This window comes from Raphanus sativus, chromosome 1, assembly GCF_000801105.2.
Source record: "Raphanus sativus cultivar WK10039 chromosome 1, ASM80110v3, whole genome shotgun sequence".
In the NCBI taxonomy this organism is placed as follows: Eukaryota; Viridiplantae; Streptophyta; class Magnoliopsida; order Brassicales; family Brassicaceae; genus Raphanus; species Raphanus sativus.
The window spans coordinates 2,867,541-2,892,831 of NC_079511.1; the positions used below are offsets into that span (position 1 = coordinate 2,867,541).

A 25,291-nucleotide genomic window follows, 5' to 3' on the forward strand; every position below is an offset into this window, starting at 1 on the left:
GGATTTGTGTTGAACACTTTGTAAGATATGTCATCAACTGAGACGAGATTAGACCGAAGAAACAACATAATGGAAATCTTAAAGGAAATCGAGATCATCAATGAAAAATCACATCACAATAGGATAAAAATAAAGTTTCATGTCATGTGAAGTTAAACACACTATCAAACAAAGAAAAAATTAGAGTGATTCAACCAAAAAGCTCCTTTATACCCTTTTTAATGATATTTCATAAACATCTTTACTTTTTCATTCTTATTAACCTCGTGATTCTTTAATGTAATTTCGATTCTACTGGTTTGAAAACAAGATAAAGTTATTAAGATAAAAATAAAAATTTATAATGAGATAAAAGTTAAGATTCCCACGAGACAAAAGTATGGACATTTTAAAACTGGTAATTTTTGGAGATTTGCTGCACATTTGCATGTGTAGAAAATATATTATAGGAAATTTTTGCCTAACATAATTATGTAATTAAAACCTTGTTATTGAAAATTCTGATAAGTCTTCATCTACAAAAGTTGTGGAGACAGATTCTCCTTTTTTAGTAAGTTTCAAGATTTTCATTGTTATTATGCTTTATTTTGTTTAACCATTATTGTTGTTTTTTTATTTATTGATATTGCTTGTTAAATTTTATTGTAGTATTATCTTATGTTGCTACATTTCTGTTTATGAGTTTGTTTCTTTGTTGCTTAGAGGATTTTACATGGTAATCCATTCTAAATAAAGAATCATGATGTATTTTTGTGTGCAGCCTTTGTATCTGATGTAAAAATTTAAAAAAATGCAGTTTGTATTTTTGTGTAGATATAAAATATAAAATCTAAAATAAATTAAAATATATAAAATAAAAACCTGAAATATAGAACACAGACTATCTTTTCAGAGAATAAGATATATGTAAACCGTAAAGAGATGAATAGCTTAGAAAGAGATGTTTATTGGATAAAAACTAAAAAGCTGGTAGATAGTTGCACTTTGAAGAATGACATAAACCAAAACATTACGGGTTCGATTGTTCTTTGTCAAGATTGAAAAATGAAATGAATGAAAACATAGTTGAAGAAAAATTCATTTATTGAATTGAATTGAAAAAAATTGAATAAAGAGTTTTCCACTTGTTCTTCATCAAGATTAGAGGAGAAAATATTTGTTCAAGAATTCTCACGTTTATGGGAAAAATAGATGAATATAGTGAAACTTATTTATTAAAAATTTGACAAAACATTCGACTTAATTGGTAACAATGTGAAGGAACAACAATTTATCATTTTTCTTTTTTTTAAATTGTGATCACCAATTGAAGCTAACAAATACTATCTTTTAAACAAATTTATCTTCTCATTGACAAAAATATTAAAAGAAAAACATCTCGCTAACAAAAAATAATATTTTAAAAATTTTAGCTTATCCAAAACACCACAAGTACTATGTTTTAAAAAAACTTATTTTTCTTTTTATACTAAAAATTTTGTTGACCAAAACACAATAAATATCATGTTTAATCAAAATTATTTTATTTCATATATAACAAACATCATCTTTTCTTGACCAAAAACCACCAAACCTTTTTGTCTTCCATGAAAAGTAAGAAAATAATATTTCAAATTTTAAGAAAATAGGCCACTGAGTCAAACCAAAATGGACACTTGCTAAAAGACGGCAAAGCATTTGCTAATATTATATAGTATGATTAATCGGTCACCATCTACGTCTAGAACACACAAAACACATGTAGAAAAACTTGAGAAACAGAGCCAACCGATAATACTATTCTCTATTTTTCAACATCGAAGACTGAAGAAAGGATGATGATGATGATGTTACCAGAATCATGCGTGGCGAATATACTCTCCTTCACAACTCCGGCCGACACGTTCTCCTCGGCGTCCGTTTCCTCTGTTTTCCGGCTCGCCGGAGACTCTGATTTTGTCTGGGAGAAGTTTCTACCTTCCGAGTACAGCCGATTCATCTCTAGCTCGACTCATAAGAGTTTCTCATCCAAAAAGGAGCTCTATCGATGTCTCTGTGAATCAGTTCTCATCGATAATGGCAGAAAGGTTCATCCATCATTCACCCCCCTTGGTACAATAACAAAAAAGAGCTTTTCTTAAGCTTAGGTATGTTTTGATCTTTAGATATTCAAGATCGAGAAGCTGACAGGGAAGATATCGTATGTTCTGTCGGCAAGAGATCTTTCCATAACTTGGAGCGATCAACGACATTACTGGTCTTGGAGCCATCGATCAGATTCAAGGTCAACTTTTAAATTTTTTTTAAAACTATATTAAATAAGCAAGTTGTATACTTGGTATAATTATATTTAAATTTTATTTTTCTAAAATTGTATTAGATTTTCGGAAGGGGTCCGACTTATAATGACGGACTGGTTAGAAATCATTGGAAAAATCCAAACCGGAGCTCTATCACCGAGCACGACTTATGGAGCTTATCTTATTATGAAGGTGACAGAACGAGCATATGGACTAGACTTAGTTCCGGCCGAGACTTGGATAAAAGTGAGAAATGGTGAGAAGAAAACAAAGATGAGTTATCTAAGTTGCTTGGAAAACAAGAAACAGCAAATGGCCAAGAAGGACGTAATTTTCGGATATTATCGGAGGGAGCCTGAGATGCGAGAAGACGGGTGGATGGAGATAGGCTAGGAGAGTTCGAGACAGGACCAGAAGGTGACGAGGACAAGGAGGTTGTGATGAGTCTAACCGAAGTGAAAGGGTATCAGCTGAAGGGTGGGATTGTAATTGATGGGATTGAGGTCAGGCCAAAACCTCAAAAAAGTGAGCTGCTGAGTTAAAGACGAGTGCCAAATATTTGGGTTAAGTTAGTTAATTGTGTTTAGTTTAGTTTGGAAAATGGTACGATGAGAAAATTAAGGAGGGGTTAGTGGGAGACTAATTTGTAAAGATTTGAAGAATTTTAAGATTCTATTGTTATTGGTAACATAATTCTTAAAGTTCTAAAAAGTCTTTTGTTATTGGTGTGGTGAATTTATAATTCCATATAAATCTTTTGTTATTGGGATAATGATTTTGTAAATCAATTTAAAATCATTTGTTATTCAAAAAGTTGAGTATTTTCTGATTTTGTAATTCTACTAAACTATGGTGTTATTGGCACAATGATTTTTTACATTTTAAGTCATTAATCATGATTCTTAAAATACTAGAGTTAACCCTTGTATTCTCAAAGTTGAGATAACAAAACCAACATCTCTTTATCAAATGAGCATATTCGACAAGTGAGAGACATTGTTTTTTCAGTTTCACTTTTACAAAAACAGTCAACAAAGCATATGTGAAGAAATTAGTTTTTTAGTTACCCAGAATTTTGTTTTTTCATAGAAAAACTGTGAAAGACATTCCACATCACACAATAGCTGATCAAAATGATAAATCCACATACATAAATTCAAAATCAAAGTTGCGAAGACATTTTGTGATACAAATATTTTATGATTATAGCTTGGAACATATGTTGGTATTAATTTGCAGAAAAAATCAAATAACAAAACCAAACGTAACTTCAAAGCAGCACAAATCACAACCAAACCAATTGAATACATGATATTATGATAAAAAGATTAAAAACAGAGAAAGAGATCATAAAAAAGAGAGATTTGTAGTACCTGCAAACTCTAAAAGATGGATGGAAGGCACAAAATAATTGACGACCATAGACTTACCTTATTTTGAATATATTATATGGAAAATATATAAATTGTGGTAACCAGAAGTTAATATGAATCTCAATATTTCATCGACAATCAAGACAAAAAGTATATGGATTTTATAAATACAAGAAGACATATTGTTAGAATCAGTGAAAATCTTTACAAAAGTTAAATTCCATAGACTTTTGAAATCAACGTGAATTAGTTTCCCACTAACACCCCCTAAGTAAAATAAAATGTTGTCATGATGTGCAATCACATTGAAATGTTAGTACTTTTGTACAACACCGCTAATAACTAATTAGTAGGCACTAGGCACATTATATTCCTATTTATGTGTCAATCATAATACTTGTACTGTTTCTTCAATAACTTGATATGTTTAAAAGACGTTAATTAAAGCCATGGTTAATACGGAGCTAGTAAAATATTGGGAAACTGTATAACCTTAGCTAAGGTTGATGTTGTTCTCGTAAAAAAACAAAACATCAAATATTTGAAAACAGATGACTAAGGTTGAGATCCAGACAAAAGCTCCATAAAAGTTTAGAGACATAAAAAAGGAGATCTCCTCCAGAATGATTGATTCACACGACATTTGACTTCGTTCCTCAATCTAGTCGTTCCATCTGCAGTCAACATCAAGTAACAAGTTCTATAAAACTTTATCTCAATAAATCCTTTAATCGACTCGATGCAGGAGGGAGTTAGTACCTTCCAGAGACCGTCGTTGAGGTAATGCATGTTGTCCACTCCGATTCCTTTGTTGATGCTCTTACTGTCAACAAAAACACATAACAAAACCAAATAAGAGATGTACCAACACGGCCAAATCATGATTCCTATGTTCCAGTTGTGATTTGAGTATGGCACTGAGTGAGAAGGGAATATAACTTACATGTCCTTGGCTGACATTTTGGTGAAGCCTATTGCTAAGGCATGCTGCTTTCCTTCTGCATATATAGCCTAAACACAATACAAACTCATATGGTTTCAGATCAACCAGAAACAAACAAAATAGCACACCAAGAAAGAGTGTGTGTGTGTGTGTGTGTGTGTGTACATACCACAGGCCTTTCTGCCTCAACTTCTTCATCCAGAACACCTCCAGGAGATGTGAGACCAGGACACATTATGTTGGCACCAGAGAAAACAAACTTTATAGCACCTCTATCAACTTGAAACCTCTTCATTATATTTGGGTCTGCAACAAAAAAAACTCCAAACTTTCAACTGCTGCCACAGTGACATTCTCCGCTAACTTGATAAAAATCGAAGTTTCTTTCTATGTGAAAGATAAAAGGGACGCAGTGTTTTCAAGAAGATAGTTTAACTCTTCCGGTAACAGCCAATGCCAAAAACCTTAGCACTATGATAAAAGGTAAAGAATGAGCTTACACTGATGAAGAAGACGCAGAGTTGGCATGTATGGCCCATCACGGATACAGAAGAAGAGAGGGACATTGTTGACAACAACTAGCGTCAGATGGTTTGGGCTGCACGAGAAAAAAAAAATATAGTCAGGAATACAGCAAGTGGAGAAAGAAAGTTGATAAAACGTAGAACTGATAATATGATATGAGGTGTGTTAGTAGTTATTACGAACCACTTGACTACAATGAGAGGAGACTTTTTGGGAAGTAGATCTTCCAACACCGTTTCAAGTCCCGGGTACTGCAACATTAGATTTTAACATCTTTACATCCAACAAGCTACACATAATCATAACGAGTTTTAAGAAGGGATAGTACCAACAAGTATATACCTCTTCTTGAATACTCTGGCGAATCCTACGTTGGACAGAAGCCTTTACTTGGTTTTGCGATGAAACCTCCTCCATTGAAAACCTGAGATTAAAAAATAATTGAACATTAATAACAACACCTTGTAGACATAATGATAATCTCAAAGAGATCTAATCTAAAGGCCTGTATCACTAAAACAAGACTAACAACAACTTCAAGATATTTGATTATTCTAAGCTATTGTATGAGAAGGCCTAGGTAGAAACGATGTTGTGTCTACAAGTAAATACTAGCCAATAACTGAACAAAGCATTGACTGAAAAGGTTTACATTCCTCACAAAAGCTATTGTCCTCATCAAAAAGATTTAAAAAGAAAAAAAAGGTTAGTCCAATAGGAAAGAGAGATTCTTTACTTCTTGAACATGTTGGATGATGAGAGGTTATTTCTTTTGGTAAGTTTATGAGATTTGGTCGATGCAGCTGGAAAACAACCTGGCAAAAGTGAACAATGGAAGTTGTTGATGAACGACGGAGATTGTCCGAACATAACTGATAACCCTAACAAGTAATCGGACAGTATATCATCATCATAAGTGTATTCGAAACCGAACATAAAACTTACCTGAGAGAGAGAGAGAGAGAGAGAGAGAGAGAGAGAGAGAGAGAGAGATGGGATGCGATTCCGGACCGAGAGAGAGAGAGTGTTTCTCTGCGTGAAATTCCGATCTAGTGTTGTTCCTCTTTTCTACTAAAACGACTGTGTTTTAAGATAACCTAGGAAACGAAGCTGGTCCGAATCCGACCAAAACTGAGTTATGGGCGTTTTGGGCTGATACGAGCACCCATAAGTCGTTAATGGGCTTATTACAACAATCTCTTTATCACTGTCGAGAAAGTTAATCGAACGGCGTAGAGAGTTTGGATGTAGGAAACAACTTTACACGTGACAACAGAAGACGGAATCAACTTACGTTTAAAAACACGCTTCTGGGTGGGGTACTTGTCTTGTTTCCAGAACAATCTAACGCTTTCTCGCTTCCTCCTCTTCGTGCGTCTCTCTCTCCCTGCAAGCAAAGCAAATGTAAGTTTCAAATATATATTTTTCTAAAATATTTTTTCTGTTGAAATTCCTAATTTGTGGTACCTACTGTGTGTGACTGGTCACAGATGAGTAGCAGCAGCCGATGGAATCGTACGATCTACGTTGGGAACTTGCCTGGTGATATTCGCATGAGAGAAGTTGAAGATCTCTTCTACAAGGTTTTTTTTTTTCTAATAACAAGCTTCTCTGTTTGTTTTATTTTTCTGCTCGAACTCAATTAGGATCTGAACGTACGTACTCTCAATAATAAAATTGTATCTTCCCTGTAGTATGGACCCATTGTGGACATTGATTTGAAGATTCCACCGAGACCTCCCGGTTATGCTTTTGTCGAGGTATATGTGTGATTCATATAGGAGCTAAGGGGATCTAATATTTTCTTCTTGTTAATTACTTGTGTGACTAAAGAGTTTGTTGTTGATGCAGTACGAAGATCCTCGTGATGCAGATGATGCTATTTATGGACGGGATGGGTATGACTTTGATGGATGTCGACTTCGGGTTAGTTTAACAACATCCTTTTTCTTAGACCTTCTTATGATTTTATGAAGAGATGCTAAATTTTGTGTGATGTTGTAGGTTGAGATTGCACATGGTGGTCGTAGAGGTTCATCATCATCGGTGGATAGGTACAGCAGCAGCTACAGTGGGAGCCGTGCACCTTCTAGACGTTCCGACTATCGTGGTTTGTATTAGTCTTCTTATCAGTTTTTACTTCTTTTTTTTAACATTCTGAAGAAACTCATTTTACCACCTTTCTGTAAACATACAGTGCTTGTGACGGGATTGCCGTCGTCTGCTTCCTGGCAGGACCTTAAGGTAATATAGATTTCATGTTATGTTATTACTTCCGTAGTTCATGTTGTATTCTATTTTGTTCTGAACTGATGCTATATCTTTGCTGTTTATGTGTTTGTTATTAAGGACCACATGCGCAAAGCTGGAGATGTCTGTTTTTCTGAAGTTTTTCGCGACCGTGGAGGTGAGTCCACATTCTCAAGTTAGATTATTAGCAATTTAGTATTTGCGTATGAGAATAGATCTATTCATTTGAAGAGTTAGTTTTTAAGCATCAGAACTCAAAAGAAGACTCACTTTTAACATGTTTTTATTTTGTTTTTTTTGGGGTTCCTAGGCATGTCTGGGGTTGTGGATTATAGCAACTATGATGATATGAAGTATGCTGTAAGTTTTTGTACTCATGCCTTAACATGGTCGTCGCATTGATTCTTTGGTTTCTCAAGGCGCTGCACCGAATTTATCTTCTTTGAGACTACTGTCAAGGTCTTTGATGCTCCCTTCATTTTTTTCTGGTTGTAACAGATACGGAAGCTTGATGATTCTGAGTTTCGAAATGCTTTCTCTAGAGCTTATATACGGGTATGCGGTGTTGCCTTCTTTGTATTTTGTTAATAAATGAATGGTGAATATACATTCATTCGTTCATCTCTGATTGTTCAGGTGAGAGAATATGAGTCGAGGAGTATGAGTCGCAGCCCATACTATTCTAGAAGAAGCAGGAGTCGAAGCTATAGCTATAGTAGCAGAAGGTCAGTTTTCAGTATCCTTCTCCATGAAAGAGGCCGTTAATACTGCAACTTATTTATGAGTATTGACTGACTTCAAAGTGCAACGCAGTGTATCACCTGCTAAATCGAGATCTGCCCGTTCTCGAACTCCTCTTTCTCGTTCTCCAACGCCGCGTAGCTCAGTCTCAAGGTATGGATATTACATTTATACCATCATTACAGATGTTTGTAGCTTTCCATGAATATAGTGCTAGCTAGTTCCTTGCTTATTGAACTGACTTGACCCCACTTACAAACAAAGTAACTTCTTTGTTTGTAATACCCATTTGAATTTTTTTGACCCTTTTCTCCCGCGTAACTCTGTGTTGGTGGGACTAGTCTTCGTAGTCGGTCCTTGATGATGTGATCAGCCTATTATGAAATTTTCTATGCCACATTAACTATGGTATGGAGGAAAATGATTTCATCGATAAGAAGCCATGTCTTCTTAAATGATTTCTTTTCTTTTTGTGTCATTCTCTTCTAGATGTTTTCCTTCAGATATGCTTTTACTTATCAGCTTTATATCCAGACTTAATGCTGAACAGCCTCTACCTTATCTGAATTCGTCTGTTCTATAATTTTGTGAAAACTTAGGGACTTGATGTGAATATGGATATCTGAGGCCTGTCCCTTGATCATATACTGTGATTTCAAATTTATTGGCTTGTTTGTTTTCTAGATCTGGCTCACTGTGGCGAGCTGGGGACTGGAACTTAGGGACTTGATGGGTCATCTAGATGGATCTTAGGACTTGCTGCTTATGATATACACAGGGCGTATCAGCAGTAGGCTGGCAACATTTGGCCTACGAGTCCTCTTATTCCCAACGTTTCTTCTTTTTTATTTTCTTCGTTGTGCATGCTCGAATCTATGTTTAGTTCTTTCCTAGGACATTTAAAACTCCCCAGACCAGATGGGAGATGGTCAGTAAAAAAATGCTTTGTCAAGACGACTCATTAACAAGTTTTTTTTTGTTTTGGTTTTGTTGCAGGTCCCGGTCGAGATCAAGATCAAATTCTCCAGTTCCATCCGTAAGTTCAAAAACAGATGAACCTTGCTTTATTAAGTAGCTGCTCTAAGTAATATTTTCATACATGGTTTCTCTCTTCCATCAACCAAATGAAGAGAAATGCCAGAGAATTGAGGGTCGTTGTAGTCTGTCTTTGTGTCATCATCATGTCTTCATCACTTAACAGTGTGACAAATTTTGTTTCGCAGGTGAGATCTGATTAAAAAGGAAAGCTGGTGACCGGGAATAGAAGACCGCCGTATCCAAATCGACTCGTGCTTCTTCTCAGGGTCTACCGTCCACTATAATAATCTGATTTGGAGTTGAGTTGTATCTCGAATGAACGATTAACGATAATAATGTGTGTTCTATTTCAAAACTTTAGTTGGTCTGTTATTGTGTCTCTTTGCAATGAACCGAACCTCTGAAAAAAAAGCTATTTTTATAGATTGTGGTTACTTGGAAAACGTTTGTATCGTTTTATACAGCGTTTGATAATCATTTTGAACTACCAACATGTCTCGTTCAAAGTTATTGGGCCTGGGCCGGGGGTCCAGTAATGGAGCGTTTATCACCCGAACCAATCAAAAACCGGTCGACCCGTAAGCCGGATCCATCGTCTGGTTTCTCTTCTTCAACCAGTCCATTCACTCGAGCTTCCGTGAATAAGAGAGCTTTCACCATGGCGACTTGCTTACAAGCATCCATGAATTCTCTGCTTACACGCCCTTCTTCTTATTTTTCTTCTTATACTTCTCACCAATCTTCGAATTCACCCGGGAGAAGAAACTTGAAGAGCTTTCGCGCCAAAGCATCTGCCAAAATCCCTATGCCTCCTATGAACCCGAACGATCCTTTTCTCTCGACGCTCGCTTCCGTCGCCGCTAAATCTCCTGAGAAGCTTCTCAACCGGCCTGTAAACTCCGATACGCCGCCGTATCTCGACATCTTCGATTCGCCTCAGCTTATGTCTTCTCCTGCTCAGGTGAGAGCTCGCCCCATCCAATTCCGATCCTTAATATAACTAGATTCTAGGCAATCACTGTTACGTCGTATATGCTGACAGAGAGAATCAATCTGTTGGCTGGAATTTTAGGTTGAGAGATCAGTGGCTTATAACGAGCATCGACCAAGAACTCCTCCACCAGATTTGCCATCTATGCTTCTTGACGGGAGAATTGTTTACATTGGAATGCCTGTAAGCTCTGCATTTTATGTTGGATTCTTAGTGGTGGGGGGGACTGTGTAGAGTGAGACTGCACTTTTTTTTTTTTTCAGCTGGTGCCGGCGGTTACAGAGCTTATTGTCGCTGAGCTAATGTATCTTCAGTGGCTCGATCCGAAGGAACCTATATATATTTACATCAACTCCACAGGGACCACTCGCGACGATGGAGAGACGGTGAGTTTTTGAACTGTTTTGTGAATGTTTTTTAAAGACCTTTTTCTCTCAGTGTATCTAATATTGGTGCATCTGAACAGGTTGGAATGGAATCAGAAGGTTTTGCGATCTATGATTCTTTGATGCAACTTAAAAACGAGGTAACGTCGTTTGTTTTATTGGTGGACTTCTCTTGAAATGCAAACGTGTAAGTAATTAAACTGTGATGAAGGAAACGACTTGAACAGATGTCAAGATAATATTTGCCCTCCGGAGTGGTTTTGTGTGAGCAGGTTTGGTCCTTTCTTGTGCAGGTACATACAGTCTGTGTGGGAGCAGCGATAGGTCACGCATGTCTGTTGCTTTCCGCGGGAACAAAGGGTAAACGATTTATGATGCCACATTCCAAAGGTAAAGAAGAAAAAAACAATGACTGCACTCTGGTCAAGTTGATTTGCTCACTTTTAATTACGAGGGTATTCTCAGATGTTTCGAACCAATATTGTTGCAGCAATGATCCAGCAACCTCGTGTGCCTTCTTCTGGTTTGATGCCTGCTAGTGATGTCCTGATTCGTGCCAAAGAGGTTTGATGTTCCTTCTGTACACTTCGAATCCGGGAAATCATATCTAAACTGAGATATTTTCATGATGTTTTTTTTTTTGCTGATACATATCTCTGATCATTGGGACACAAGCTTGTCCCTTGAGTATTTTGCTCAGAATATTAACCTTGAGTTGGAGAACTGAGTTTCATTGCGTCTTATCACGTTCCTGGTTGTAATTGCAGGTTATAACAAACAGGGATATACTTGTGGAACTACTATCAAAGCACACTGGCAATGTAAGTGGAAAACATTTCTTTCGCTACATAACTTTGATTTTTGGCTAGTTAAATATTGTTCTAATTTGATATTTAGTCCGTGGAGACTGTGGCTAACGTGATGAGAAGGCCATATTACATGGATGCACCAAAAGCTAAAGAATTTGGAGTCATTGACAAGGTTAGTCTGAGCGATGTAAAGTACCCCATGTTTGTGTACTTTCAAATATGGAAACTTATTTTAGGAAGTTGCTTCATTCTTATCTTTTGGGTGATTCAAGTTTCCAGTGGGGGCTGTCTATTGATTCTTTGACTTTTAGTCTTTGTTACTAAGGAATATATATCATTTAGGAACTGTTTTCATACTCTGTTGGACTGACACAAAAGTTCGAAACCTTTTATACCAGATTCTTTGGCGTGGTCAAGAGAAGATTATCGCGGACGTTGTTCCTTCAGACGAATTCGACAAGAACGCGGGAATTAGAAGCGCTGAACGAGTTTAGTTTTAAGTCCTCTGGCCTCAAATCTCCGTAAGTGTGACTGTAACGCCCCGACCGCCCACGGCTAATGGGCCACCCACGCCCGCTCTCTCGGCCCGTGGGCCCCATCCCATCCGACGGTCGGTCGTTAATTTTTCAAGGCTCGAAATCATCGTTTACTGACCCTGCAATCACCACCCGACCTTCCCCCGTGTTTTGGCCTCACTTACACGGTATCGCGAATCACTTCCCGATAGGTCACCCATCCTTTCACTACTCCAGCCCAAGCACGCTTAACTCTGGAGTTCTAAACGGATGTGTGACGGAAAAGGTAAGTCAACTTTGGTGATATAGGTAGCCAAATCAATTCTCTTAAGCCTTTTCACATATCACAACTCGGGATGTTACAATTCACCCCCTCTCAAAGAACGCAACGTCCTCGTTGCGCCCCACGACAGGTCTCAAGACGCCTCTCAGGTCAAAACTGAGACGGCTAACTGATATCTTGTGTATTTACATGTTTTTAAGCTTCATTCTAGTCCTTATATTGTTCCTTTGCATGCATTTAGAGTGCATTTAGGTTGCATTGCATTACATTTGTCTCTATCAGATATTGGAGATGCTTGTTGGTGACTTTGGAGACATTTGAGGGGTTTTGAGTCAAAAGGGTGAAAGATGAACATGGATGAAGGCCTTAAAGATATCTTTTGAAGCTCAAATTTTGGGAAGACAAAGTAAATTGAGTTAGCTTTCTAATGGAGGTGGTTTCAAGTCATTTGGATCTGTATTGAAGGAGTTATGATCAATCTACTGGAGGCATATCAACCCTGTAGCGACCAGAGCCGTAGCGACCAGAGCATGTCGCTAGGAGGGCTCCCGAGCGTACGTAGCGACCACTGTAGCGGGATGCAAGGTCGCTACGGGCGAAAAAGACTGTTTTTTTAATTGGGTTGACCCAGGTTTGTTGGGTTGACCCAACTCGTTTTTAGACTTCTATAAATACCCTTTAGACCTAATTTTGAGGGATATCTTGTTTTCATTGTAATCACATTAGCTATTTTGGTGAAAGACTTAATCTTGAGCTTCTTTTCATCTCTATCTCTTGTGATTATTAATCAATCTTGACCACTAAGCATGATTAACCTTCAATCATCCATGGGTTTTGGGTTATTCATGTCTATTAGTGAGTAGTTACCTTTTGGATTCATGGGCTAGGGTGATTAGAGTGATTAAGTGAAGATCTAAGGGTGTTTAGTGTTAGATCTCTTGTTTCCTTGCTTGTCTACTTCTCTTAATGCTAGATTAATGTTGGCCTCTTTATTCTAGAGCTCTAGACATTTCCCACCCACAAGGTGTTTGATGAAATGTCTGAACCAAGTAGAGCTTGCTCTAAACTTACCTTACACAAAGACCATTGTGTTAAGGGAGTTTAGATAGTTAGTAGACTCATCCTTAATGATTGCTTAGATCTTTTAGGCTCAAAGACCTTTGGTGTCTAGTTGATTAAAGCAAATGAGCATTCTTCTTGACCATAGAGCTTGCTTATTTCAGTGTTCTAGACTTAAGGAAGTTATTGATTGAAAGTTTGCCATCCTTAGATTGGATCTTAATCACTTAAAGTCAAATGCCTAGCCCCATGAGTCCTATTGTCCAAGATTGATTGAAAGCTTGTTTCTTTATTGCACTTTAGCATAGTTCTAGTTCATATCATCATTGAAAACCTGATTGCACTTAGATTAAGCATGGTCTTGCATTCCCTTTGCTTTAGAATCACTTAGGATTGGTTCGACAATCTTTTACACTACAACATTTGGTTAGGGACTCTTCAAAAGTCCTGTTATCAAATTGGCGCCGTTGCCAAGTTCTATTGTGATTTTTTTTTTTTTTTTGAAAGAATTTTAAATTTTATTCATCTCAAAAAAACTTGTTTACAGTGTAAAAACTGCTAATTGCTTAATAAAAAAAACATCTCAAAATCAAACTCCGATGCTTATTTTCTCCCAAACCAAATCTCCATCATTTGCACATACTTGGCCCCCTCTTTCTTCCTGAGAGACGTAATCCTGTTTTTCACCATTGTTTCCAGTCTTGCAATCAAGCAACCAACCGGCTTCAAAGGTTCTCCAACTCTTCTCGTATTTCTCTCCATCCATAACACATATATTACTGCTTGAAAACAGTATCTTAGTAGACAAGTCGAGAGTCTGTCTTGCACTCCATTCACCACCACTTGCATCACTCGCTCCCATCCATGAATGCACACACTTCCTGCCAAGCTTCCAATAGTCTCACTCCACACTTCTTTTGAATATTTGCAATCAAAAAACAAGTGATCTCTCGTTTCCAACTCTTCCTTACAGAGCCAACACACTGCAACCGCCTGTGGATTCCATCTGAAGATTCTATCTCCTGTCGCCAATCTGTTACGAACTGCTATCCAAGTAATAAAAGCAAACTTTGGAGTGGCTTCCTTTATCCAAATACCTTTACTCCATTGGACCTTAACAGAGTGGACTCTAATGAGATCCCAAGTTTGCGCAGTGATGAAATTTGATTTGAAATCCCCATTCTCCCTTTTCCATAAACACACATCCTCCATCAAGTTCATACCTCTCTCTTTCAATTTCATTACTTCCTGCTCTATCATCCGAAAAACAGGAACTCTGTGTAATCTGCTCCTATACATCTGAATAGCTCTTTCCACTGTAGTATGCAGAGGAATACCTAGGGCTATACAACCTCTTTCTCCTGTTAGCTCAATTAGTCTTCCTAGAGGAGACCAATTATCAAACCAAAACGAAGTCGTAGAACCACTATTGATCTCCACTTGCATAAACTGAAAAGCCAGTTCTATTGTGATTTTGACATTGGGATTTAGTCATTTGCTTGAGACTAAGTCATTTTTATTATTATTGTGATATTGGCTCTGCTTTTTCCTCTTTCTTTTTCATTTCAGGTGTATGAACTTGAGAAGTAGAGGGACTACAAACCTCACTCCTCTGGTATCAGACATCCGGGCTTTGGAAAGAGAGAATACAAGAAGAAGGAGAGAAGAGGAGCAACAGGCTCATTTCAACAGATTGGGTTTTGATATGGCTCACCATCAGAACCCGAATCAAGATAGAGAGATCCCCTTGGAAGCTGCCCAAGAGGGAAATGGTCAAGGAGCTGCCAACCTTCGACCACAACACCCACAGCGCCAAGCTCGCGCTATTGGAACCTATGATCGCCCTCACATTCATGGTCATATGTTGGGAATCAGAGCACCTGCTGTAGAGAACAACAACTTTGAGATCAAGTCAGGACTGCTCAACACCATTGAGAACAACAAGTATCATGGTCTTGCTACTGAAGATCCTTTTGACCACTTGGACAAGTTTGATAGCTACTGTGGTTTGTCCAAGACCAATGGAGTGTCAGAAGATGCTTTGAAGCTCAGGCTCTTTCCTTTCTCTCTGGGAGACAAGGCAAGACAGTGGGAGAAGTCTCTCCCAAGCGACTCTATCACTACTTGGGATGAGTGCAAGGAAGCCTTTCTAGACAAGTTCTTCTCCATCTCCAGGACAGCTAAGATCAGGAATGAGATCTCTGGGTTTCAGCAGAGGAACTTAGAAAGTTTCAGTGAAGCATGGGAGAGGTTCAAAGGCTACCAAGCTCATTGCCCACACCATGACTTCTCCAAAGAAAGCTTGTTGAGTACCTTCTACAGGGGAGCTATACCACAGTGTAGAAACAGACTTGATACAGCCAGCAATGGATTCTTCTTGGGCAGAAACGAGGTGGATGCAGAGGAGCTGATAGAGAACATGGCCAAGAGTGACTCAGTATACAGTGAGGATCATGATAGAGTCAACAGAAGTGATGATCAGCAGACCAAGAAAGAGCTCAAGTCTTTGGAAGAGAAGTTGGACCTACTTCTTGCCAACAAAGCTAAGCTGGATCAGATGAAATCAGTTGGGGAACAGCAACAAAAGCAGGTTGCTGAGATCAAGAAGATTGATGGTTTGGAAGGACATGAAGAGGTGTGCTTTATCAACAACAATGGAACTTGGTATAGGAAAGAGCCCAACTTTCAATACCAAAACAACTACCAGCAAAAGCCCCTCTACAACAACCAACAAGGTGGTTATCAAAGCAACCAGCCTACTCAAGCTAGAGGAAGCTCTTCTCAAGCTCAAGTTCCAAATTCAACCACGGAATCTATGTTCAAACAAATCCTAGAAGCTCAAGGAAAATTTGCTAAGGACATTGGAGATGAGTTCAAGGCTGTTCATGCCAAGATTGATGGAACTTATTCTGACCTCAACAACAAGTACATGCAACTTGCCTCTCACGTCAAAGCTTTAGAGAGCCAGGTTGCTTCTTTGCCTTCATCCTCCAAGCAGCCTATGGGAACTCTACCAGGGAAAGCAGAGGCAAACCCAAGAGAACATTGCAATGTTCTTCTCTCTAGTGACACTTCTCAGGTCGCCAACTACAAGAGAGAGGTAGATGAGATTGAAAGATTGGTGTTTGGAACTGAAATTGAACAGGTTGAGCATGTGGTTGTTGCAACAGCTGAGTCCAAGATTGTGCAAGAAGCTGACAGGATAGTTGCAGCAAAGGTTGAGCAGAGCAGAGAGCACAAGGCTGAGAAACCAGTTGAGAGAAGATCTGATAAGAGGCTGAATGTGGTGAAGCAGGAAGACACTGAGGTTGAGCTATCCCCCTATGACAAACTCCCTTTTCCAGAGAGATTCCTCACCAAAGCTCAAAAGAAGGTGGTCTCCAAATTCAGAAAAGACTTGAGTGATATTGGAGTAAGGCTTCCAGAGATTCACAACATGCAAGCTGCTCATGTCCAGATGATGCTCATCAAAGACATTCTAGACCACCAAGCTGAAGTAGCAGAGCTCCTGGACATCTCTACACTCAAGCTTGATCCACCAATCCCACCCAAGTCCCTCCCTAAACTAGGACACCAAGGGATGTTCACTTTGCCTTGTTCCCTTGGAAAGCTTAACTTTGATGATGCTCTAGTGGATTCTGGTGCAAGTGTGAATGTGATCTCACTTGAGGTGATGAAGAGTCTAGGGATTGAGCACATGCTACAAGACACATCTATGCTCCAATTTGGGGATTCCTCTTCCACAACCCCAATTGGTATCATCAAGGATTTCCCTTTGCAGCTTGGAGCATGCACCATCCCTATAGACCTCACTGTTTTGGAGATGGCAACTGGGAAGATAGTCCCATTGATCCTTGGCACTCCATTCCTCACAACAGTGGGAGCTTGCATAGACTTTGCCAACAACAAAGTCACACTCCTAAATGTGAACAAAGCTGTCTCCTACCCTCTTCAATCACCTAAGTTGAAACCTGAGTATTGTGGCACAATAACTTGTGGAGCATCCTCCATTGAGAAGACAAAGACTGAGCTGAGTGGTATTGAGAAAGAGGTTCTTGGTGAAGAGTCCCCTAAGGAGAAGTGTGATGAGCACTTGGAAAGTGCTCAAAAGGAGGAGGTGAGTGAAGCCACAAAGGCCTCCCATGGCAAGAAGAAGATTGTGAAGGAATCTCACCCTCCACCTCTTGAGAAGACTCCTCACACCCTCACTCTTCATCCAATGAAGCTCAAGGATGGAGCTATTGAGTATAAGATCAAGTGCAAGGGAAGGTCTAAGTCATTCTCAAGTGCAAGGGCCATCATCACTCCACAGTTCCAAGATGATCCACTCAAGCTTCAAGAGCTTCTCTCTCAAGTCCTCACCATCACTCTGGAAGGTGGGAAGAATCCTCCTTCTCACTAGTACAAGAGAAAAGGTAGTCAAGCTAGTGACTTAAAACAAGCTCACTTGGGAGGAATTCCCATGTTTATCCATTTTATATATTCTTTCTCTTTATTTATTTTAAGATGTTTAATAAGTGTGGTTGAGGTTTCCAGGTTGAGTATAGCACTAGAGGAAAGAAGAAAGGCGGTGAAGCACACAAGCCTTATGGTAGACATCCCGTAGCAGTCTCCTCTAGTCGCTATGAATCATGCCAGCTCCTTGCAGAAGCCCTAGACACCCACTGCCATACTCCAATCTCCACTTGAGGTATCACTCCAACCCTTCTTTGTACATACCATTACCTTTATCATATTTTCGGTATCTCCTTCTCTCTCACTCACACAGAGACTGTGTGATTTAAGTGTGGGGGAGGTACCAAGTATTTGATCATGTTTGCTTTGTTGATTATGCGTCTCATGCATTGCATTGTACATTCATATATGCATAGAAAAACCATAAAAATTAAAATTTTTGAAAAATGCATAAAGAATCATGTAGTTGCATTGCTTGCATTCTTAGAATTGAGTCTAGATCATATAGGTTGCATTCACTTGCATATGGAGCAGCTGTTGATAATTCCTTGTAAAGAACACTTATTTGCACTGAAAGTGACACCCTAGCTAAACATATCAAGTAGCTTAAGCATCTCTTGAAAGCCTTGCATGCTTCGTGCCTTGAAAACTCTTCTTGAAACATGTTTGCTTGCTTGATATTGGCATTGTTCTCGAAACCAGCTCCAACCTGAATCTTGAGTTAAATGAACTTAATCTCTCTTGCATATGGGCATTTGCATACTTGATCATGGATCTCATACACATTTGGGTTATCTTTTCCATTGAACCACTCTTTGTTAACCCAAATGGCACTCCCTTACCCTAAAACCCTTACCATTCTTTGAAGCCTACATTGATTTGCATGAGTGAGGCCTCTTTTGATAGCTTGTCATGTGCAAAATCTTGAGAGTATTGGAGGCGACATAGATTTGTTCTCATCTCTTGCTAGCATAAGAACTTCCTTTGAGCTAGCATCTAGGATGGTGAGTGGGTTTGTGTATTCTAAAGGTTGATATCTTGGGTTTGGGAAGTGAGAAAGATGAGAAAGATGAACAAAAGAGTGTCAAAAGAAAAGGAAAACCCTAGGGACCAAAGAAAAGAAAAGAAAGCTCTAGATTGTGTCTAATGGAACTTTCCCCCAAAAGAAAAATAAAAAAAAAGGAAAGAAAAAAAAAAGAAAAAAAAAAAGAGAAAAGAATCAATAAGATTGTGGGGAAAGGAAAAGAGAAAGAGTTAGAGTTAAGTGTTGTAAAAAGTGAATAAAAGCCCCTAGTTGGTTGAGTCAAAAGAAAAAAAAAAGAGAGAGTTGTTCATTGGGTGAATGATGTGAGTGAATGCTATTTTGGTTATGGGATGGGGATGAAAAGGGTAGAACTTTTGATCACTTAGGAAAAGGGTAGAATGATGAGAATGGATCTATGTATGCATGAATTGCTTCTAATCTTAGATAAATTTTGCATAATGATCAAGCTCCTTGTTCTTGAGTGATAACTACTTTAAAATGATGCATTTGAACCCTTCTCTTCTTTCACTTTAAACCATTTGTTTACCTAGCCAAATGATTGAGATCATGTGCCCATTTGTGAGAATCCACCTTGTGTATGTGTGTGTGAATCAATGTGAGAGCTGGTAGGAAGACTTGTTGGTTGATGAGTATTGCATCTTGTGTAAAGGCATAGGAGTATCTTGATAGGCCTAGAGAAGCTAGAGTGTAATAAGAGAGTTGCTCATGCTATTTGCTATGTTTCTTTAGGATGTCATGTTGAGTGCTCTAAGTGTTTCTTTTGCTTATGTGCTCCCACCTTCAAACCTCTCTACATTAGTTTTTTGAAAGTTTACTTGTGGACAAGTAAAGGACTAGTGTGGGGGAGTTGATATCTTGTGTATTTACATGTTTTTAAGCTTCATTCTAGTCCTTATATTGTTCCTTTGCATGCATTTAGAGTGCATTTAGGTTGCATTGCATTACATTTGTCTCTATCAGATATTGGAGATGCTTGTTGGTGACTTTGGAGACATTTGAGGGGTTTTGAGTCAAAAGGGTGAAAGATGAACATGGATGAAGGCCTTAAAGATATCTTTTGAAGCTCAAATTTTGGGAAGACAAAGTAAATTGAGTTAGCTTTCTAATGGAGGTGGTTTCAAGTCATTTGGATCTGTATTGAAGGAGTTATGATCAATCTACTGGAGGCATATCAACCCTGTAGCGACCAGAGCCGTAGCGACCAGAGCATGTCGCTAGGAGGGCTCCCGAGCGTACGTAGCGACCACTGTAGCGGGATGCAAGGTCGCTACGGGCGAAAAAGACTGTTTTTTTAATTGGGTTGACCCAGGTTTGTTGGGTTGACCCAACTCGTTTTTAGACTTCTATAAATACCCTTTAGACCTAATTTTGAGGGATATCTTGTTTTCATTGTAATCACATTAGCTATTTTGGTGAAAGACTTAATCTTGAGCTTCTTTTCATCTCTATCTCTTGTGATTATTAATCAATCTTGACCACTAAGCATGATTAACCTTCAATCATCCATGGGTTTTGGGTTATTCATGTCTATTAGTGAGTAGTTACCTTTTGGATTCATGGGCTAGGGTGATTAGAGTGATTAAGTGAAGATCTAAGGGTGTTTAGTGTTAGATCTCTTGTTTCCTTGCTTGTCTACTTCTCTTAATGCTAGATTAATGTTGGCCTCTTTATTCTAGAGCTCTAGACATTTCCCACCCACAAGGTGTTTGATGAAATGTCTGAACCAAGTAGAGCTTGCTCTAAACTTACCTTACACAAAGACCATTGTGTTAAGGGAGTTTAGATAGTTAGTAGACTCATCCTTAATGATTGCTTAGATCTTTTAGGCTCAAAGACCTTTGGTGTCTAGTTGATTAAAGCAAATGAGCATTCTTCTTGACCATAGAGCTTGCTTATTTCAGTGTTCTAGACTTAAGGAAGTTATTGATTGAAAGTTTGCCATCCTTAGATTGGATCTTAATCACTTAAAGTCAAATGCCTAGCCCCATGAGTCCTATTGTCCAAGATTGATTGAAAGCTTGTTTCTTTATTGCACTTTAGCATAGTTCTAGTTCATATCATCATTGAAAACCTGATTGCACTTAGATTAAGCATGGTCTTGCATTCCCTTTGCTTTAGAATCACTTAGGATTGGTTCGACAATCTTTTACACTACAACATTTGGTTAGGGACTCTTCAAAAGTCCTGTTATCACTAACCAGCTCTGATACCACTTGTAACGCCCCGACCGCCCACGGCTAATGGGCCACCCACGCCCGCTCTCTCGGCCCGTGGGCCCCATCCCATCCGACGGTCGGTCGTTAATTTTTCAAGGCTCGAAATCATCGTTTACTGACCCTGCAATCACCACCCGACCTTCCCCCGTGTTTTGGCCTCACTTACACGGTATCGCGAATCACTTCCCGATAGGTCACCCATCCTTTCACTACTCCAGCCCAAGCACGCTTAACTCTGGAGTTCTAAACGGATGTGTGACGGAAAAGGTAAGTCAACTTTGGTGATATAGGTAGCCAAATCAATTCTCTTAAGCCTTTTCACATATCACAACTCGGGATGTTACAGTGACATGCTCAACTCTCCATCACTACTTTTCATGTGTGAATATTTCAAGAACAGAGAAAATATAGCTTGGTCAACCATGATTATAGCTAGCTAAAATATATTCTTTCACTCACTATTTACCTTACAATTGGGTTATACTTTTAGAGGACATGCAGAATAAGTTTAGCATCTAGCGATCTGATGATTCATCTACACCACGTGCAAATCTTTAATATCAAATCTCATGGATGAGAAAGTTAGTTTCTTTCTATATTGAAATACTATAACATGGTTTGGTTCAACTCCTCTTTTGCAGGTTTTAATGGAGAACAATGAACAGAATTACAGACTTATCAAACTCCTTTAGCTGTGACTGCCTTATTTCGAACCACTTAGTAAATGTCCATCATGCAATTAGGAGATTCATATATTAAGATGTGATAAAGTTGTAATGTTTTTCAAAAGCCAAAGTAAATACAATGTTCAACTCTCTTTTCTTTTTCTTCTCCATTTCAATTAATGAAAAACTGCTCCTTTTCTGCCAGCTTTTTAAGTTTTACGTCGTCAATGTTACTAGACGAAGAGAAAAATACGATACACTATTTAGAACTTAGTCCATGCGTCATGTTATTACATTCTTGATGATAATCATTTAGCTCAAAGCGCTTGAGCCCGTAACTATTATCGAGATGCAAATACAGTTCCAGTCAAGACGTTCTCTGCAGACAAAAAAGATGAGTGGAAACGCAGTTTTGGTTATCTTATGACTAGCAATTTTCATCATCTGAAATCTTGTACAACTTCGTGCGATTAAGTAAAATTAATATGCATGATTGCCCCAATGATAAGACCACACGAAAATTTGAACAACAATGACATGTATACAACCGTCCAGCAGACGTTAGGGTCCAACACAAATTAAACGTTACAGTTGTAAAAGGAACACTCTGTTGCGGTGTTGCCATACTCCATAACTCAGTCCATTACTTACATACATCATAAGTACATGAAACAAAAATAGCTCCGTTACCGGGAATCGAACCCGGGTCTCCTGGGTGAAAGCCAGATATCCTAACCGCTGGACGATAACGGATTTGATGTTAGCTTATATACAAATTACCTGACATTTTTATATCTTCTGTGATCTCCCTTTCCTAACACTTTAAGAAGGTTGTTTACTGAAAAACGGGAAACTGATTATTACTGCACATTACTCTCTCATACAAAACATGAGAAAGCAACATATGACGGCTGTTTTCATTAAGAGACAGCCAGAAACAACAACACAAAGACAAGAAAACAGAACATGTTGATTTCTCACAGGACACACACACCAAAAGAAAAAAACATAGAACCAGTTGCCTAGCTTAGGAAATTGAAAACGTTAATCACAGCATAAAAAGATAGCACAAACAGAAGATCAGAAATCAAAGTCGCCACCCATATCTGCTATATCATCAATAGCTTCACCAACCAGCAACCCACCCAACAATCCAGCTCCAAGTCCAAGTCCTAGACCCATTCCACCTCCTCCATGCTTCTTCGGTTTCTGCGGTTTACCACCATAACCTTGCTGTTGAGGGTAACCATACGGACCCTGCGGTGCGTATCCATAGCCTGGACCCTGCGGCGGATATCCATAGCCTGGACCCTGTGGTGGATAACCCGGGTAGCCTCCTTGCTGTGGAGGTGGATATCCACCGTATGCGCCGGGTGGCGGATACCCACCAGGGCCGGCTGGAGGATAACCAGCGGGACCACCAGGTGGAGGATAACCGTAAACACCACCGCCGCCGTGTTTGTCGTCATGTCCTGGTGGTGGGTATGGACCCGGCGGATATGCAACCGGAGCACCTTGTCCAGGCGGGTAAGCCGTGACAGGCGGATCCATAGACTTATGCTCCAGAGTCAATGGGCCAGGCCCACTCGAAGGTCCCCCGAAAGTATACTTTTCACCGAACTTAAAAGAGAATTTGAGATAACCTTTGGCCTTCCCGTTAGGCAGCTTCACCGCGTACGTCACCGTCTTCTCCTCCCCGCCGCCGCCGTCGTTCTGGTCCAGAAGCTCCTTCACCGGAACGCTAACCTCTCCGACGGGTTTATCACCGGCGATGGGACGATCCGCCACGATCTCGACGACAAGGGCGAGACGACCGTCGCGCGCCGCGGCGTCGTCGACGGTGAGCTTCATCTGGTGTCTCCATTTGGGTTTGGTCCCGCAGTCTTTGTCGACCTTCGTCTTCTGCTTCGTCCTCGCGTCGCGGTTGATGGAAACGACGGCGTATAGGTCCTGCTTGCCGATCAGTTGGACGTCTTTGAGATCCTCCGCGGATATAATCGTCAGATCCAACGGTCTACACTCCATGATTCAAAAGACAAAAAAAAAGCTTTAGATTTTAACGCAAATAGAAGAGATCTTTTTGTGAGAAAATGAAAAGTTGAAAGGGTAAGGATGATGCATATATATATGCGTTTGTGTTCGAGTCGGTTTTAAAAAGAAAGGGAAAAACACGCGGGACGGACACGTACAAGATAAATAACGCTGTTATTACTTTTTTTTTTTCATAGCAGCTATTTTGCTAAAATTAGTTTTTTCCTCTTTTTATTCCTATGTTTAGTGTTATCGCTGTTAATTAGTTTAGTAACTGTTTAAACTAAACTTGAAGATAGCTTGATTCCCAAGCTAAACTAAGTTTCATATAAAAAAGGAAATTCATCCTATTTAGGAGTTATCTAAATAAGTTAAATTTAATGAGAATATGAAGTTTAGATTTCTATATAAGAAGATGATGAGTTGTGGCTTGAACTTATCAGTTGAGAGATTTGTGTTGCGAGAGCTTAAGGTTTTTGAGAAAGGTTTACTTATTAATAAAGTGTGTTTCTTTATACTTGTTTCACAATCTTTGAATTCAATAGTAACGACAAAAAATAGTTTGTTAAATCTATAATTTTCATCCGCCGGAGTAACAAAGGTCTCCGAGTATGGCTTCAGAGTGTCCGGTGAGGCACAGGCAGTCTCCCCGACGGAGAAGTCCATCTAGAAGACAAGAATCTTCAAGGTCTCCTTCGCCACGGACAAAGAGATTGAGAAGAGGTCAAGGTGAAAGGGAGGTTGGGAGAAGAAGTAGAGACAGAGAAGAAGCTTTGGCAGCCAAGAAAAAGGAAGAAGAATTGTTTGAGCTATCAGGGAAACTTGCGGAAGAAACCAACAGATACAGAGGTATCGCACTCCTCTTCAACGAGCCACCAGAGGCTAGGAGAGAACCCAAAAAGAGATGGAGACTTTATGTATTCAAGGATGGCGAGCCACTGGATGAGCCACCACTCCAGCTCCATCGCCAAAGCTGCTACCTCTTTGGACGCGAGAGAAAAGTTGCGGACGTTCCTCTACTGATCACCCTTCTTGCAGCAAGCAGCATGCTGTTATCCAGTACCGGGAAGTGACAGTGGAGAAACCAGATGGCATGGTGGAGAAGAAGCAAGTGAAGCCTTACCTTATGGATCTTGGCAGCACCAACAAGACTTACATCAATGAAGACCCTATTGAACCGCAACGCTACTATGAGCTTCGCGAAAAAGATACCATCAAGTTTGGTAACAGCAGCCGAGAGTACGTACTGTTGCACGAAGGTTCTGCCTGCGGAGAGTGAATGAAGATAGAGGATAGTTGAGCAGCTTCGTATCTACTTTCCTCAGATAGCGTATCTACTGTGTTGGTGACAGTCTCGACATTTTGTTAATTACTTACCATTTGCTTACCGACCCAATGTTAAATTAGAAAGATATTTAAATTTCTATCTTTTGGTTTTGTAAGGTGACCCTTTGCTAAGAGAAAAAGGCTGGCTCTTGGTAATGAGATCAATCTTTACTTGAAAAAAAAGAAAGATTACTGCTCAAAAACTTATAGCCAAAACTAATATAAGGAGTGTGTGAAGTGAATTTGGACTGACACTAGTTATGCTCTATTGTAATTTGCTTCCATTGTTGGAGCAGAGCTTGGGTTTGAGTACTCTTAGCTTAACCAAAGCAGTCTCCAACAACTTGGATAAAGGCAATCA

The 25,291-nt window shown here is 39.3% G+C and overlaps 5 protein-coding genes, 2 non-coding genes and 1 pseudogene across 10 annotated transcripts; 4 read left to right on the top strand and 4 right to left on the bottom strand.

Moving 5' to 3' along the window:
- Positions 1–1,764: 1,764 nt before the first annotated feature.
- On the top strand, positions 1,765–3,067 carry LOC108822512 (F-box protein PP2-B15). The gene is given in 4 exon segments (XM_057008624.1): positions 1,765–2,066; positions 2,145–2,263; positions 2,360–2,664; positions 2,667–3,067. Coding segments are annotated over 4 exon segments (831 nt in total). The 5' UTR covers positions 1,765–1,814; the 3' UTR covers positions 2,822–3,067.
- A 1,026-nt stretch (positions 3,068–4,093) lies between these two features.
- On the bottom strand, positions 4,094–6,119 carry LOC108851665 (uncharacterized). 2 transcript variants are annotated; one of them, XM_018625129.2, is made up of 9 exons: positions 6,066–6,119; positions 5,857–5,935; positions 5,463–5,544; positions 5,304–5,371; positions 5,096–5,193; positions 4,765–4,901; positions 4,596–4,663; positions 4,412–4,475; positions 4,094–4,326 (listed from the first exon to the last, which is right to left on the bottom strand). In XM_018625129.2, the coding sequence occupies exons 2-9, from the start codon at positions 5,865–5,867 to the stop codon at positions 4,309–4,311; spliced, it is 546 nt and encodes a 181-aa protein (XP_018480631.1). In that variant the 5' UTR covers positions 5,868–5,935; positions 6,066–6,119; the 3' UTR covers positions 4,094–4,308. The 2 variants fall into 2 exon arrangements, with proteins under 2 accessions (XP_018480631.1, XP_056860603.1); XM_057004623.1 differs by lacking the exon at positions 6,066–6,119 and having other exon boundaries at positions 5,857–6,059.
- A 262-nt stretch (positions 6,120–6,381) lies between these two features.
- LOC108836117 (serine/arginine-rich splicing factor SR30) lies at positions 6,382–9,592 on the top strand. 2 transcript variants are annotated; one of them, XM_018609318.2, is made up of 13 exons: positions 6,382–6,524; positions 6,611–6,703; positions 6,815–6,880; positions 6,972–7,046; positions 7,125–7,230; positions 7,318–7,364; positions 7,470–7,527; positions 7,681–7,730; positions 7,869–7,925; positions 8,007–8,095; positions 8,184–8,264; positions 9,108–9,147; positions 9,335–9,592. In XM_018609318.2, exons 2-13 carry the CDS (start codon positions 6,611–6,613, stop codon positions 9,347–9,349), a joined length of 777 nt encoding a protein of 258 aa, XP_018464820.1. In that variant the 5' UTR covers positions 6,382–6,524; the 3' UTR covers positions 9,350–9,592. The 2 variants fall into 2 exon arrangements, with proteins under 2 accessions (XP_018464820.1, XP_056860601.1); XM_057004621.1 differs by lacking the exon at positions 9,335–9,592 and having other exon boundaries at positions 6,383–6,524; positions 8,796–9,147.
- Positions 9,593–9,669: 77 nt separating this feature from the next.
- On the top strand, positions 9,670–21,777 carry LOC108836116 (ATP-dependent Clp protease proteolytic subunit-related protein 3, chloroplastic). Of its 2 annotated transcripts, XM_057004613.1 has the most exons (10): positions 9,670–10,110; positions 10,222–10,323; positions 10,404–10,526; positions 10,607–10,666; positions 10,820–10,916; positions 11,017–11,090; positions 11,294–11,347; positions 11,424–11,507; positions 11,734–11,856; positions 21,550–21,777. In XM_057004613.1, the coding sequence occupies exons 1-9, from the start codon at positions 9,685–9,687 to the stop codon at positions 11,827–11,829; spliced, it is 1,116 nt and encodes a 371-aa protein (XP_056860593.1). In that variant the 5' UTR covers positions 9,670–9,684; the 3' UTR covers positions 11,830–11,856; positions 21,550–21,777. The 2 variants fall into 2 exon arrangements, 1 of the variants encoding a protein (XP_056860593.1); XR_008943198.1 differs by lacking the exons at positions 9,670–10,110; positions 10,222–10,323; positions 10,404–10,526; ... (4 more) ...; positions 11,424–11,507; positions 11,734–11,856 and adding an exon at positions 14,645–17,882.
- LOC130497914 (small nucleolar RNA R71) lies at positions 15,375–15,481 on the bottom strand. The gene has a single exon (XR_008936957.1). It is a non-coding gene; the product is annotated as a small nucleolar RNA R71 (small nucleolar RNA).
- Positions 21,778–22,254: 477 nt separating the features above from the next.
- On the bottom strand, positions 22,255–22,326 carry TRNAE-UUC (transfer RNA glutamic acid (anticodon UUC)). Its single transcript has one exon. It is a non-coding gene; the product is annotated as a tRNA-Glu (tRNA).
- Positions 22,327–22,404: 78 nt separating this feature from the next.
- On the bottom strand, positions 22,405–23,749 carry LOC108853759 (protein SRC2 homolog). Its single transcript, XM_018627198.2, has one exon. The coding sequence runs from the start codon at positions 23,596–23,598 to the stop codon at positions 22,654–22,656; it is 945 nt and encodes a 314-aa protein (XP_018482700.1). The 5' UTR covers positions 23,599–23,749; the 3' UTR covers positions 22,405–22,653.
- A 308-nt stretch (positions 23,750–24,057) lies between these two features.
- On the top strand, positions 24,058–25,087 carry LOC130509073 (FHA domain-containing protein DDL-like; annotated as a pseudogene).
- Positions 25,088–25,291: the final 204 nt, after the last annotated feature.

Coding starts and splice junctions, on each gene's coding strand:
- LOC108851665 (XM_057004623.1), bottom strand. CDS start 6,056: ATGTTCGGTTTCGAATACACTTATGATGATGATATACTGTCCGATTAC. Junction 4,664..4,764: donor TTGAGGCAGAAAGGCCTGTG/GTATGTACACAC, acceptor TATTGTGTTTAG/GCTATATATGCAGAAGGAAA. Junction 4,476..4,595: donor AAAATGTCAGCCAAGGACAT/GTAAGTTATATT, acceptor TTTTGTTGACAG/TAAGAGCATCAACAAAGGAA.
- LOC108836117 (XM_018609318.2), top strand. CDS start 6,611: ATGAGTAGCAGCAGCCGATGGAATCGTACGATCTACGTTGGGAACTTG. Junction 7,047..7,124: donor TTGATGGATGTCGACTTCGG/GTTAGTTTAACA, acceptor GTGATGTTGTAG/GTTGAGATTGCACATGGTGG. Junction 8,265..9,107: donor CCGCGTAGCTCAGTCTCAAG/GTATGGATATTA, acceptor GTTTTGTTGCAG/GTCCCGGTCGAGATCAAGAT.
- LOC108836116 (XM_057004613.1), top strand. CDS start 9,685: ATGGAGCGTTTATCACCCGAACCAATCAAAAACCGGTCGACCCGTAAG. Junction 10,667..10,819: donor TGATGCAACTTAAAAACGAG/GTAACGTCGTTT, acceptor TTTCTTGTGCAG/GTACATACAGTCTGTGTGGG. Junction 11,091..11,293: donor TCCTGATTCGTGCCAAAGAG/GTTTGATGTTCC, acceptor TTGTAATTGCAG/GTTATAACAAACAGGGATAT.
- LOC108853759 (XM_018627198.2), bottom strand. CDS start 23,598: ATGGAGTGTAGACCGTTGGATCTGACGATTATATCCGCGGAGGATCTC.